The 14,484-nt window shown below is 42.0% G+C and overlaps 1 protein-coding gene across 1 annotated transcript in view; it reads right to left on the reverse strand.

The window, feature by feature from the left end:
• Positions 1-11,975, reverse strand: part of E5 (empty spiracles homeobox protein E5) — a 60,591-nt gene extending 48,616 nt beyond the window's left edge. Inside the window, exon 1 of the mRNA XM_080280360.1 lies at positions 11,480-11,975. Within this exon, the coding sequence (XP_080136486.1) occupies positions 11,480-11,975 (496 nt within the window). The remainder of the gene's footprint in view (positions 1-11,479) is intronic.
• Between the last annotated feature and the right edge of the window lie 2,509 nt (positions 11,976-14,484).

Raw genomic sequence — 14,484 nt, forward strand, 5'->3', positions numbered from 1 at the left:
ACAGGAATAAATTAAACCCTTTTAGTACGAGGACAGCCTACTTATTTTTGTTTGTCTCCCGAGTATCTTATTCTTGTCAGGGGAAACAACAGCCGAATATATTATTATTATTATTATTATATACTATTTTCATTATTAAACCTTTTCAGTTCGAGGGGGGCCTCTAAAAATGAAAAAAAAAAAAAAAATAGCCTCAGTGTATCACGAATAAACCTAAAAAAAAAAAAAAATTGAAAATAAGTCGCCGAATTGATAGCGTTGAGGAGATGAAAAATTCTTTCTTCCAGTTCTTGAGGGAAATTCACAGACAAACTTACGATCAATTCCCTCTCGTAACTTAAAATTTTGATCTGGAAGGACAGGGGGACTGTAAAATCTTCCTGCGTCTCTAGTACTTTCTATAACAACAAATCTTACGCTCCAGGGACATATAATCTTGACATTTTTTTTTTTCTAGGAAGGGCGATGAAGGGAGACCGCAGAAAAATCCCATGTCTCTATCATCCTGTATATAAAAATCTGGGATACAGGAAGGAATCGATTGTATGTATTTTTTTTTTATTCCATCCTTTTATTTCATCTTATTCGATTTTCCTGACGAACTTTTTTTTTTTTTGTCCCTCCTCAGTAAAGATCCTTCCTCCTACCTCCTCATACTGTCACTCCATCTCATTCTTGGGCTTGTATTCTCTACGGTTTCAAGCCCCCTAACACCTCTTCCTAACCGATTTATTTCTTGATACGGCTGGCTAATATCGTTTTGTACATTATTTATTCAGAGTATGGTGATATTAGAATGATTTAAGCAACAGAGAGGAGGACGGCAAGGAGCTATGCAGATTCATTCGCTCAGGAAGAGGTGTTAGGGAGCTTCCTTATCCGACAGAATACTACGGGCCTTGTGTCTCCTTCCATCCTTTTCATATTCATCCATTCTTCCACACTGACACTCCACCTCTTTCTCGGTCTGCTTCTCCGTCTCCTTTCATCCTCACCTACTCCTCCACATGAACACTCACAATATTTACCCCTCCACCTCGCTCTCGGTTTGTCTCCCCTCCACTTCACCCTCACCCACTCTTCCGCACACACACTCCACCTCACTCTCGGTCTGCGTCTCCGTCTCCTGTCATCCACTTCATCCTGGCCTGCCCCTCCACATGCTCCCTCCTTATATAACCCTCCATATCGCTCTCGGTTTGTCTCCTTCCCTCCACCTTCATCCACTCCTCCACACTAACACTCCACCTCCTTCTCGACTTACCTCTTCTCCTTCCATCCACCTCACACTCACGTTGTTCCTCTACCCTCTCCTTCCACCCACCTCCTCCACAATTTACCCATGCATTTGTTTTTTCCACCTCGTCCTTCTTCCTCCACACACCTCACCCACAAATTACCCATCCACCTTGCTGTCTTCCACCTCGTCCTCGGCCTCCCTCTCCTTCTCCCTCTTCCTTGCGAGATCCTCCTTCTTTACTCTCGCCCCACACTGGCTCAGAGCGACTCCATGTTTGTTGGTGTCCGAATTACGTGTCTTAAAATTTATTGACGCGAAATTGATGTGAATTTTAGGATTTTTTTTTTCTTTTTATCACAGGCTTTGATAAGTGATTTGATTTTCATTTCAGTGTTATTTATTTTTTTCACTCTATTTCATTATTTTTCACTATTTCACATTTTTTGATAGCTATTTTGAGTTATATATATATATATATATATTTTTCTTGTTAATTGAATTTGTATGCTATTATTACTGGACCCCTGGTGGTCTAGTGATTTCAATGCCCCAGTCGGAACCAACAATAATAATAATAATAATAATAATAATAATAATAATAATAATAATAATAATAACTAACAATAACAATAACAATAATAATAATAATAATAATACGTCCCATGTGCCATTTTATTTGACTCCCATAAGGTATTTTTTCTTTCGTTCACTTCCTATAGACTACGATAGCCTAGCCTCGGCCTCCTACGCCATAAAGCGGGTAAATGTAAAATGGTATTGGCTAGTACTATTATTTTTTACCAATTTATATTTTATCTTAGCTCATTCAGTATCCTTTATTTTCAAATGTAAATGAGTTATCACCTTCTTTCCTGATTTATGTGTTACCTTAAATCATTCGTGTTTCCTATTTATCCTTTATATCCGAACGTAAACGATTTATTAATTTTCCTTACTAACATACTTTATTCTTAGACCATTCACTCTGCATTATTTTCGGACGTAAATGATTTATTACTCTTCTTCATTAATTTATTTTTTATCTTAGTCCATTTAGCTCTATTTTCGAACGTTTATGACTCATTGCCTTTTTTTTAGTAATTTATTTTTTTTTTTACATCAATCACTTTTTTTTTTTTTTGATCGTAGGTGATTTTATTTCCTTTCCAATACCTGAGTTTACAGCGTTTTTCATTTACGTAATATTTTCATTGTTAACTCTCTCTTTCTCTCTCTCTCTCTCTCTTTCTCTCTCTCTCTCTCACACACACACACACACACACACCAGACTATTTTATTCAGCTGAGAGTGAGTCATAGGAGCCTGGGAGGAAATAAAACGGAGTGAACAATAGGGAAATAAAGCCCATAATTTCTCCTTTATTTCTGACGGCCATTTAAGTCGCCCTTCTCACTATCGGTACTCATGCTTGATCGATCCGTACCTCTTTCCTCTCTATCGGTACCTGTGTTCTCTCTATCGGTACCTCTGTTCTCTCTATCGGTACCTGTGTTCTCTCTATCGATACCTGTGTTCTCTCTGTCGGCACCTGTGTTCTCTGTATCGGTACCTGTGTTCTCTGTATCGGTACCTCTGTTCTCTCTATCGACACCCCTGTTCTCTCTATCGGTACCTGTGTTCTCTCTATCGGCACCTCTGTTCTCTGTATCGGTACCTCTTTTCTGTCCATCGGCGACATCGGTACACGTGTTCTCTCTATTGGTACCTTTGTTCTGTCTATCGGCATAATTGTTCTGTCTATCGGTACATTTATTCTCGCTATCGGCACCTTTGTTCTGTCTATCGGTATCCCTGTTCTTGTTATCGGCACCTTTGTTCTCTCTTGGTACACGTGTTCTTTCTCGGCAAATTTGTTCTGTCTATCGGTACACTTGCTCTCTCTATCGGCACCCTTGTTCTGTCCATCGGTACGTTTCCTCTCTTTCTCGGCACCTTTGTTCTGTCTATCGGTACACATCCTCTCTATCTATCGGCACCTTTGTTCTGTCTATCGGTACAACCACTCTCTCTATCGGCACCATTGTTCTCTCTATCGGTACACTTGCTCTCTCTATCGGCACCCTTGTTCACTCTATCGGTATGTACTCTTGCGTTGCGATTATTTTTGTTCTTTGCCATACCGATAATTTCTTTGTTTTCTAAGTAACTGATTTTCCTTTGAAACCTCTGCTACCATGACGATTTTTTAGACTTCATTTTGGCTGCTGTCAGACGATTTCTCTCTCTCTCTCTCTCTCATTCCCGTTTTACACGTATTTCTCTGTCTGTTTGTCTGTCTCTCATTCCCCTGGTTTACACGTATTTCTGTCTCTGTCTGTCTCTATCTGTCTGTCTCTCTCTCTCTGCATGTCTCTGTCTGTCTGTCTGTCTGTCTGTCTCTCTCTCTCTCTCTCTCCCTCTCTCTCTCCATTAAACCATGCCATACGGAGTTAATCTCATTTACCTGAAAGCATAATGACAACAGCCAACATCAATTTTATCCAACGACATCAACCAGCCATCAAATGAGGGGAGGAAAAGTGAGGGAGAAGGGAGAGGGAGGGAGAGAAAGAGGGGAGAGAGAGGGAGAGAAGGAGGAAAGATGACAGAAGAGAGGGAAGAAGGGAAGAGATGAAATGAAGGAATGAAGATGGGGGGAAAGAGAGAGAGAGAGAGAGAGAGAGAGAGAGAGAGAGAGAGAGAGAGAGAGAGAGAGATACATTAAATAGGAGTTAAAGAGTACACACACACACACACACACACACACACACACACACACACACATACACACACACGTAATCAGTCTCACTCACTGGTTACGATCTCTTGTACCGATATAACGCAATTACGAGGACGATGAAGGGTGGTGAGGTGTTGATAAGGAAGGGGAGAGGAGGGTGGGGTGAAGGGAGAGGAGGAAGGGTGAAGAGAGAGGAAGAGAGGAGGTTGGGGTGAGTGGAGAAAAGAAGAGGAGGTTGGGGTGAGGGGAGAAAAGAAGAGGAGGTTGGGGTGAGGGGAGAGAGGGTGGGGTGGGTGGGATGAAGGGAGAGGAGGAAACGTTGAGGGGAGACCACGGGGGGATGAGAGAAGAGGGAGGGGTGAGGGGAGAGGAAGGGTGGGGTGAGGGAAGAGAGAGAGAGAGAGAGAGAGAGAGAGAGAGAGAGAGAGAGAGAGAGAGAGAGAGAGAGAGAGAGAGAGGAGAGGGAGATGAAGCAGATGGGCTACGATTAGACAGACAAACAGACAGATCCACTGACAGACAGACAGACAGACAGGTACAGACAGACAGATATAAGAGGTAGAGGAAGAAGACAGATTAGATTAACACCTGTCGACCGCACGAAGGTAATTAACGAAAACAATTAATTTTTCTAAGTCCAAGTTTTCTCCAAGAATAAGAACCTCTACATTACAATCCAGGTGTTATATTGTCCTGCTGAGTGAACAGGGATATGAGACAAACAAACTGTACCGTAGAGTCTGACCGGTGCGAAAAGAGGTGGAAGAGAGAAGGACGATGAGGGTGAGAGTCGTACAGTTATGGTTGTGAGATGAGATGAGATGAGATGAGAGAGAGAGAGAGAGAGAGAGAGAGAGAGAGAGAGAGAGAGAGAGAGAGAGAGAGAGAGAGAGAGAGTTGTGGTTGAGAGATGAGAGAGAAAAGGAGTAAAAGAGAGCTGCGATAGAGAGAAAAGAGCGATATTTTGTGGCTGTGTGATGGAAGTCGTGCCAGATCGAAGTAGTAGTAGTAGTAATAGTAGCAGTAGTAGTAGTAGTAGTAGTAGTAACAGTAGTAGCAGTAGTTGTAGTTGTTGCTGAGAGAGAGAGAGAGAGAGAGAGAGAGAGAGAGAGAGAGAGAGATGTTGGATACTGTTATTGCGAGGGACATGTATTGGGGGAAGAAATGGTAGTGGTGGTGGTAGTGGTGGTTGAGATGCCCCCGAATGCTGTAGTTGTGGTAGGCCAAAAAGGACGGAAGTAGTGGTGGTTGGTTGTGGTGTGATTAGGAGTGGTGGTAGTTGTGGTTGTAGGTAAAATGGTGGTAGCTGTGGTTGTGAAAGACTGGGATGGTGTAGTTGTGGTTGTGACGACAGGAATGGTGGTAGTTGTGGTTGTGAACTGATGTATAATTGTGGTAGTTTTGGCTTTGAATGGTACGGGAAGTTGCGGTTACGCCTGGGATGGTGGTAATTGTGGTTGTTAATGAGGGATAGTGGTAGCTGTGGTTGAAACAGTGGGATGATGGTAGTTGTGGTTGTTAGTGACAGGGATAGTGGTAGCTGTAGTTGTTAATGACAGGAATAGTGGTTGTTGTGGTTGTTAATGACAGGGATGGTGGTAGCTGTGCTTGTTAATGACAGGGATAGTGGTAGTTGTGGTTGTTAATGACAGGAATAGTGGTAGCTGTGGTTGCGAATGACTATGATGGTAACAGCAGTGATCATGAATAACCATAGATTTGATAGGTTTGATTATACAAGACAGTGGTTTCCAATCTCTGGAGCGCGTCCCCCTAGGGAGCACAAGGGCTGCCTGGGGAGGCGCGAAGGCTTGATAAACAGGGTAATTATATCTGAAAACTATGAATTACTGTATGATGGAATTCAGTAATTTCTAAATATGGAGAAAATATTTCAGATATGAATAAGAAATCTAGTTTGAATATGTAAGCAATTTCAAAGATTAAGAATCTATGATATTTATTGACATGTGCCAACTATGGCAGTAAAATACAGTATATGAGGAAGAGGGGCGCCGGGAACGTGTCATTCAGTGAGGAGGGAGGGGCGAGAATTTGAAAAGGTTGGAAACCACTGATATAAGACAAGATGGATAAGAAAATTATATTAGCGACAGATAGATATGAGATATAGAAAGATAAAGAGGGAATGGCCATAAGAAAGAGAGAGAGAGAGAGAGAGAGAGAGAGAGAGAGAGAGAGAGAGAGAACAAAGCGGGAAGATAAAGAAGTGTTAAAGAAATTGATAACAACGATAGAGGAAGAAAATAATAACTGGTGTTGAAGGATAAAGAAATGATAAGATATAGAGATATAAAGAAATGATTAAAGACAGATAAAGACGTATCATAAGGAGTGAAAGAAAATGATAACAGCGACAGTGATATATAAATTAATAACCGCTAAAGAAAGATAATGAAATTATAAGATAAACAGGTAAGGAAATGATAAAAGGGAGATAAAGAAACGAGCAGGTAAAGAGCGATAAAGAAATGGTAAGATGAAGACAGATAAAGACGCATCATAAAGAGTGAAAGAAACTTGTAACAACGATAGTGATAAGGAAAGTAGCCTAAAAATTGTGATCGAAAAATAAAATAACACAATAAAAAGAGAGATAAAGACACATAATAAATATAGGTAAAGAGAGTGATGATAGCGATAGATAAAAAATGATGAGATAGGGACTGATAACCTGATAATTTCAACTGATAGAAAAATGAATAAAATCTAGGAGAGTTTTCATTCACAGACTCTGACAAGGTTACGACAATCAATAACCTTCCAAATCCGATAACGTATTTTGCGAATCTGATGACGTATTTTGCGAATCCGATGAATATTGCGAACCCGATGACGTATTTTGCGAATCTGATGACGTATTTTGCGAATCCGATGACGTATTTTGCGAAACCCGATGACGTATTTTGCGAATCCAATGACGTATACTGGGAATCCGATGACGTATTTTGCGAATCAGATGACGTATTTTGCGAATCCGATTTTGCGAACCCCATGACGTATTTTGCGAATCCGATGACGTACTGTATACTGCGATTCCGAAGACGTATTTTTGCTAGCAGACGCACACCAGGTCAACTCTGGAACTGTCCTATTTCCCACTGCCTATGAACTCCAGTCTTTTAAGCACAATGTTTTCAGGTATCCCGAAATGGACGGATCTTGAATTTGGCTCTCTGTTATTTTGTTTTTATTTCTTCTTGGGGGGAACAATTTTACGGGTTTCTGGCCTTTGGTTCCTTCTTCCTTGTATAAAAAAAAAGGCGAAGTACCACACACACACACACACACACACACACACACACACACACACACACACACACACACACACACACACACACAACAGCAAAAGAGCGATATGACTGATACGGAAAAGACAATAACGATGAGAGAATAACAGATAACGATAAAAAAAAAAACTAAAAAATAAGAAAGTCATATAAGCAAATGAACGCTAAAATACGTGACAGGAAATTGACGAAAACGGTGATTGAAATGAAAAATAATGAAAAGGAAGGTATAAAATCGAAACGGCAATTGAAAAACGAGAAAAAAAAAAATGGCAAAGAGAGTTTTAAAAAATCCATAATACTAAAAGAGCGATGAAAAATGAAAATGAAATTGACGACAAGGATGAAAGAATTAAAAAAAAAGAAAGTAATAAAACTCATACATCGATAATAAAAATAACTGTAGAGTGGTAAAGAAAGCCATAGCAGAGATAAGGGTGGTAGGAAAATTGAGAGAGAGAGAGAGAGAGAGAACGCTCCTCAGTCTAACAATCTTCAGGTTCCTATGACTCGCTCTCAGCTGAATAAAATCATCTGCTTGGGATAGAATGCTAGAGCTGTCCCGACCAAGAGGGGGTTAACCAATTTCCCGCTGGCTATCATCAATATAACATTTTCGCCTCGGCTGGATACAAAACCCTCAATTACATAATTATATATTCCGTAGTCTGAATCCCTTTACAGTTTGCGTGGTGAGATGGGGGTCGTTTTTACTCTTGTTCTGCGTTTTCTGTCATTGTCTTGGTGTGCTTCTTATAACATCATCATCATCATCATCATCAAATCTGTCTTCATCATTAATTTTGTCTTCATTACTAGTTTTGTCTTCATTATTATCGTCTTCATTATCATCATTATCTTCATCATCATCTTTATTATCATCACCAGCAGCAGCAGCACCAACAGCAGCAGGTGCATCATTCTCATTTTCCAGTACTGTACGTTATTATCATCATTATCATTTTATCTTCTACTTCATCATCATCATCATCAGCGTCTTCTTCTTCTCCACCTATACTTCTTGCGGTGTTGGAAAGCGTTACACAAATTATTCTTACGTAATAGCAAAACGTAGCGCGCGCACGCACGCACGCACGCGCACGCACACACACACACACACACACACACACACACACACACACACACACACACACACACACAAAAGCATGACAAGGAAGGGTACTCTTTGACGTTTACAGTGAGGAACGAAAAATAAGGAAAACAGGACTCAAACATAGAACGACTTGTTGGCGAAAATTTACTCTTAACGGCCCAATATATAATTCCGGCAACGTAAAATGGTCGAAATGAAGGACTGAACTCGAGGATAAAGCAGAAATGTACGGTCTGAGACAAAAGTTCGCCTCACATTTCCTCTGTTTAGCTTCTCTATTTCTTCTGGTTAATATTCCTTCGCTGATCTCTCTGTCTCTGTCTCTCTCTCTAAATGTAAGTCTTGGGCGAATTAAAAACCCCGTGATTCATTTTCTTTTTAATTCTTGTTAACCCCAGACGATTTTTTCGACTCCAGAGAGGCTTTTCAAACTGGAGGGGTTAGATATGAGCCTTCGTTAACCCCTCCACTGCTTGTAATGTTCTCTCCTACGCTGAATAAAATCGTCTGGTGGCAGCAAGAAGGAAATGGAAAAAACACGTCCTAAGCTGGAAGGGGTGAATCGTGGTGGTACGTATCAATTCTAATCTTTTTTTTTTTTTTCCCCAAATTGTGTATACCTTTTTATCTCCGTATACCCGTACTAACTATACATGCATCATACAACAAGGTATTTATCTATGCCAGAGACTTAAAATTACAAAAATCCATCATAATCTTCGTCATCATCATTCTCCTCCTCATCATCATCAACATCATCATCGTTCTTACCTTCCCCCTTCTCCATCTCCTCCCCCTCATCATCATTATCTTCCTCCTTATCATCAACATCATTCATACCCTTATCATCATCATCATCATCAGTCTCCTCCTCCTTACAATCATCATACTCCTGACCATTTTCCCACACTTTAAAATAAGATGAGGCAGGAACCACACACAAAGGGAAGAGAAAGTAAAGAAGTGAGAGAACTGCAAATAACATGCCTGGAGAAACGGGCCATACACACACACACACACACACACACACACACACACACCATTCAAGCTCCAACAATCCTGGCTTCACCTTATTTCTGTGTAGCTCGAAATGTTGAAGATAAAGAACTCACGCTGTATCACGTGTATCCTTCCCAGGAAACCAATATACTTACAAGAACACTTATATATATACACTTACACACAGAGACACCAACATACTGTATATACACTTACACACAAACACATACCTACACACATACATAGGCACTTACATTCATACTTCGATACTTACATACATATACTTACACAGACACTTACACATATACACTTACACACATACATACACTTACACAGACACATACATACTCTTTTACATAAATTGCCTTATATAGTTACCAAAATGTTTTCAGGTGAATATAACTTGTTATCACCTTACAAGACCTTTTATAAAAACTGATTCTGAGAGAGTCAATTTTCTACCTTTATTTAGTACACATAAATCAAGCAATACTTGTGATCATATATATCTAACATAATTCTGACACCTTAACGTTAAAAATATCATCATCATCATCATCGTCATCATCAATTCCCACAACTTAACGTAAATAAAATCATCATCATCATCATCATATAATTCCCGCAGCTGAACGTAAAGAAAATCACCATCATCATCATTATCATCATTTATAATTCTCACAGCTTAACGTGATGAAAATCATCATCATCATCATCATCATCATCATATAATTCCCGCAGCTGAACGTAAAGAAAATCACCATCATCATCATCATTATCATCATTTATAATTCCCACAGCTTAACGTGATGAAAATCATCATTATCATCATCATCATCATCGTCATGTAATTCTCACAGCTTAACGTGATGAAAAACATCATCATCATCGTCATCATATAATTCTCACGGCATTAACGTTTAAAAAAATCATCATCATCATCATCATCATCATCTCAACCCCTTTCTCACTTAAGGATGGGATGAGGTAGACTCCAGAAATAATGAAAGAAAAAGTACAAAAGTGATTCTAGTAACTTCCTTTCTCGTTACAAAATTAATGTACAGTAATTTTACGTAGTGTACTGAACGATATTACATAATGAGACTCGACCTCAAAATGAAAACGAACGAGGTAAGATGATAGGCGATGACGGGAGATCGTTATGATAAAGAAATTAATAGAGACCGGTGGCGATAAAGAAATTAATAACTAGATTGCAGTGCACTTACATAATGGATCATCTATTAGGATAAGAGCGGTACCTAACACCGCCCACCTAGCACTTGCTCTGATAACAATGGCCGTAAAGAAACAGAAAGGGCATGATTACACTGGAAATAGACTCCAACCTAACTAGAATAACTTTACCTTGAGTCAAAGATTAAATTTTTGGAGTAAGGACTATGTTTAGGAGCAAAAGTTTAAATTGAAGAGGAACGGATTAAATTTTCTCAGGAGCAACAAAATAAATGTAGTAGTAAATGATTATAGGCGGGAGTAACAGATTAAATTTAAGGGCAAAAGATAAATGCAGGATTATGAGATCTGATTAAAAGTAAATGATTTAATAGTGGAGTAACAGATTAAATTCGAGAGTAATATATTAAATAGAAATAACAGATTAGAATTTAGAGGCAACAGAGTAAATTTAGGAGTAACGTGTGTGTGTGTGTGTGTGTGTGTGTGTGTGTGTGTGTGTGTGTGTGTGTGTGTGTGCGCGGCTGCTTCAGGGGGTGTAGCAGAGGGACGTGTACAGTCGGGAACAAAAGTTAGCCTAATGTTTCACCTATTCCACTTTTGACTTTTCCATGGCTAATGAGTAAGAGAGGGCTGATATGTTCCCTTGCCCGTAAATGATCCTCTCTCATGTGGAGTGTCAGGGAGGATAGTGGCGGACATGCTCTGAGTGTTAGGTAGTCACAATGGAATGTTAGGCCAAGATCTGTCCCTGATTGTACATTTGAAGCACTGTAACTTCTTGAATGTGATGATGGTGATGATGATTGTGTGTGTGTGTGTGTGTGTGTGTGTGTGTGTGTGTGTGTGTGTGAAAACGGCTGAATATGAGTTACCTGGGAATCTATGTGCGAGTAGGCGCGAGTGGCGTGAAAGCAACCACGGGTACAGCGGGAACTCCCTGGGTCCTGGTGCTGGGGGCAAGGGGGTCCCCAGGGGAGGCATCTGCCCCAGTAGGACGGGGGGCACGGTGGCTGGGAGGCCATGGGGGGCACCAGGAGGCAGGAGGGCGGCAAGATGCAGGGCTTGAGGCACGTGCAGGCCTGGAAGGGCGGGCAGGAGAGGGACGGACCCATGGGGCAGCCCTGACGCCGCAGACGTTGGGGCCAGGGGATGGATTGGCTCAGGGACTCGAACCTGTGGTTTATGCGGCTCGCCTAGGGACCCCAAGGGGGTCCGGGGCCGCGGGCTGCCTCTAGGGGAGCCGGGTGAAGGGGGCGGTGACCCCCTAGAGTCTACACCACCACGCCCAACGATACTGTCAATGGAGAAGCCTAGTTTTGGCCGCGTGGGCGTGTGTATGACGGTGGATGGCGTGGGAATCATGACCATGGCCGGACACTGCCACTGCCACCACCACGCCGCCGCCACACACCCTCACACACCGTCACCCTCACAATAATTCCGCCTCAACTTCATCTGCCGGCCACATGGGGAGGGACAGCGGCGGGTCGTGGGGCAGCCTGTGGCCCTAACGCTGGCGGGGACGGCGGACAGGAAGCCGGGGATAGTAATGTTGACACTTACACGATGTTGACTACATGATCAACACTTGGAGCATACCGCCGGGCCCGCCATGCCGCCACACACGTCCCCATTGGCTGCCCTCAACGCTGCCACCTGCAAATCTCGACGCTCATTGGCTGAATCCGTGTACAGTGAAGAGCGGCTCCTCCTACACAATTAGTAGCGACTGATATCTCTAGGAATACAGTTGTAACCACCACACCTTTTCCTCTAACCGCAACAAATCAGCGCCTAACACTCCCCCTGTATCCCCAAACCCCCAAATTAACCATATCCCAGCTAAAAATAATCGAAGATGGCCTGAAAATTAATGTAAAACGCTGAAAAATAGGTAAACAAAAAATGCTCCTCGCCTCCTGGGGGTCTCTAGCGGCCGGGGAGGGAACTAATCCGCTGGAGGGGGAGGAGTCAACATTGGGCTCCTCCCACTCGGGGCGGCGTCTCGTAATGGAAGACAAACATAACTGCTATTGTTATAACGGGCAGCGAATTATGAGCGAGCTGGCGGGTCTCTTATATATCCGCGGGTTGTGTCGGATTCACTGTGGCCCTGGCTTAAGTTTCGTCGCTCCAGGAGTATTGAGGATTATGGGGGGAGGTAATGTTTATTCTGAAGGCTCTCGGCCGATGCTAACGGGAATCTGGAAATGCGCACTGAGGAACCTTCGATGCGTAAACAAATAGTTTGCTCATAAGCGTCATGGGTGACTGCGCGATGTACGGATGCGTTGACGTGTTGTATTTTGTTATACAGCGAGTTTTATAGCGAAGGCACGGGGAACGAAGCACACAGATACAAATACTAGACAGTTATGCCCGCCATTCAAGCCCAGATGGGGGAAATATGCGAACATTATACATTATATGGCAACAACAAAAGACGAGCCCGAAAAAGACGTTAACAGCTCCAGATTGCCAACATTCCCTTCCCTCTACGCCAATTTTTCGTCCAGATCCATACCCGAGGAGGCTGATTACTGCAAGTTTGTGGGATGATCAATGGAAACATTGATATATATGGCAACTTCAAAGATAATCCCCACAAAAAAAATAGCAGTAAACTTTCTATTTCAAGCATTTCCAACCTGAAGCAAGGACCAGCAGCAGACTGGATTATGGCAACTAGAATATATCCTAAAAAAAAAAAAAAAAAAAAAAGCCTCCTACGCAACTTTTTCGTTCCGAGTCAAATGCATGGAGTTAATTTCCATGCGTCTGCTGCAGTTTCGAGCGTGGATGAAGGGACGAGGTAGAAATATGCGAACAAAGCAGAGTACATTATATGACGACATGAAAAGAAAATATCCGAAAAACAGACATCCAGATTTTCAACATTCCCTGCCCTCTACGCCAATTTTCCGTCCAAAATGAAATTAACCTAATATTAGGGAATTTACCGCAAATGGAAAAGAGGATGGATGGAGGAAGCGAGAAATATGGCAGTTTCAAAAACAATACCCTGCTAATCTATAGACTATATTTCTCTACAGGTACTTCTTAGTTACTTATTCCCGTCATTCTGTCAATTTATGTCCAAACTGAAACAGAAGGAGTCTAATATTCACACAGTTCTCTCAGTTTCGAGTGAGGATCGATGGAAGAGGCAGGGTACGTGGAAACAATATCCTCTAAACAAGTAAAAAAAAAAAAACGAAGAGCTTCAATAATTCTCGTTCTACGTCAATTTTCTCTACATATCTGAAACGCAATGACCTTAATACACGTTCAGTTTCAGGCTAGGGTCAACGGAAGAAGGGTGAAACATAACAGCTTCAAGGGCAATATCCTCTAATACAACGTCAACAGATCTGGATTATTCAACATTTTTGTCCCTCTACACCAATTTCCGTCCTGATTAAAACACAATGAACTCAATTTTCACACATTTGCCCAAGTTGAGGATTAGTGAAAGAAGCGAGGAAAATATATGGGAAACTCCTGGCAACTCTCTCTCTCTCTCTCTCTCGGGCCGCTGTTGCCACCTCGCGAGTGAATCGAGTTCTAATGTAATCAATTCCCTCCACAATTATATTACGCGGTGGTTATCATTATACCGCTGGGGATGAGGTGTGCGGGGAGGGTAGGGGAAGGGAGAGGGAAAGGGAGAGTGGGGGAGGGAAGGAGGAGAGGTGGGAGTGAAATGTAAGGAGGGAAAGGGACGGGAGGCTCAGCGTGTGGGGAGAGGAGGAATAGGAATGAAGGACAATGAAAGGAGTAAAGAAAACAATGTGGGGAAGGTGTGGGGAGAGATGGAGTGGGGAGGCAGAGGCGAGGGCACGTGTGGGGAGGGATGGAGAGGGGAGGATGTGGGGAG

The sequence above is a fragment of the Coenobita brevimanus genome, chromosome 84 (genome assembly GCF_032717465.1).
Source record: "Coenobita brevimanus isolate Jiangsu-jjx chromosome 84, ASM3271746v2, whole genome shotgun sequence".
Taxonomy (NCBI): Eukaryota; Metazoa; Arthropoda; class Malacostraca; order Decapoda; family Coenobitidae; genus Coenobita; species Coenobita brevimanus.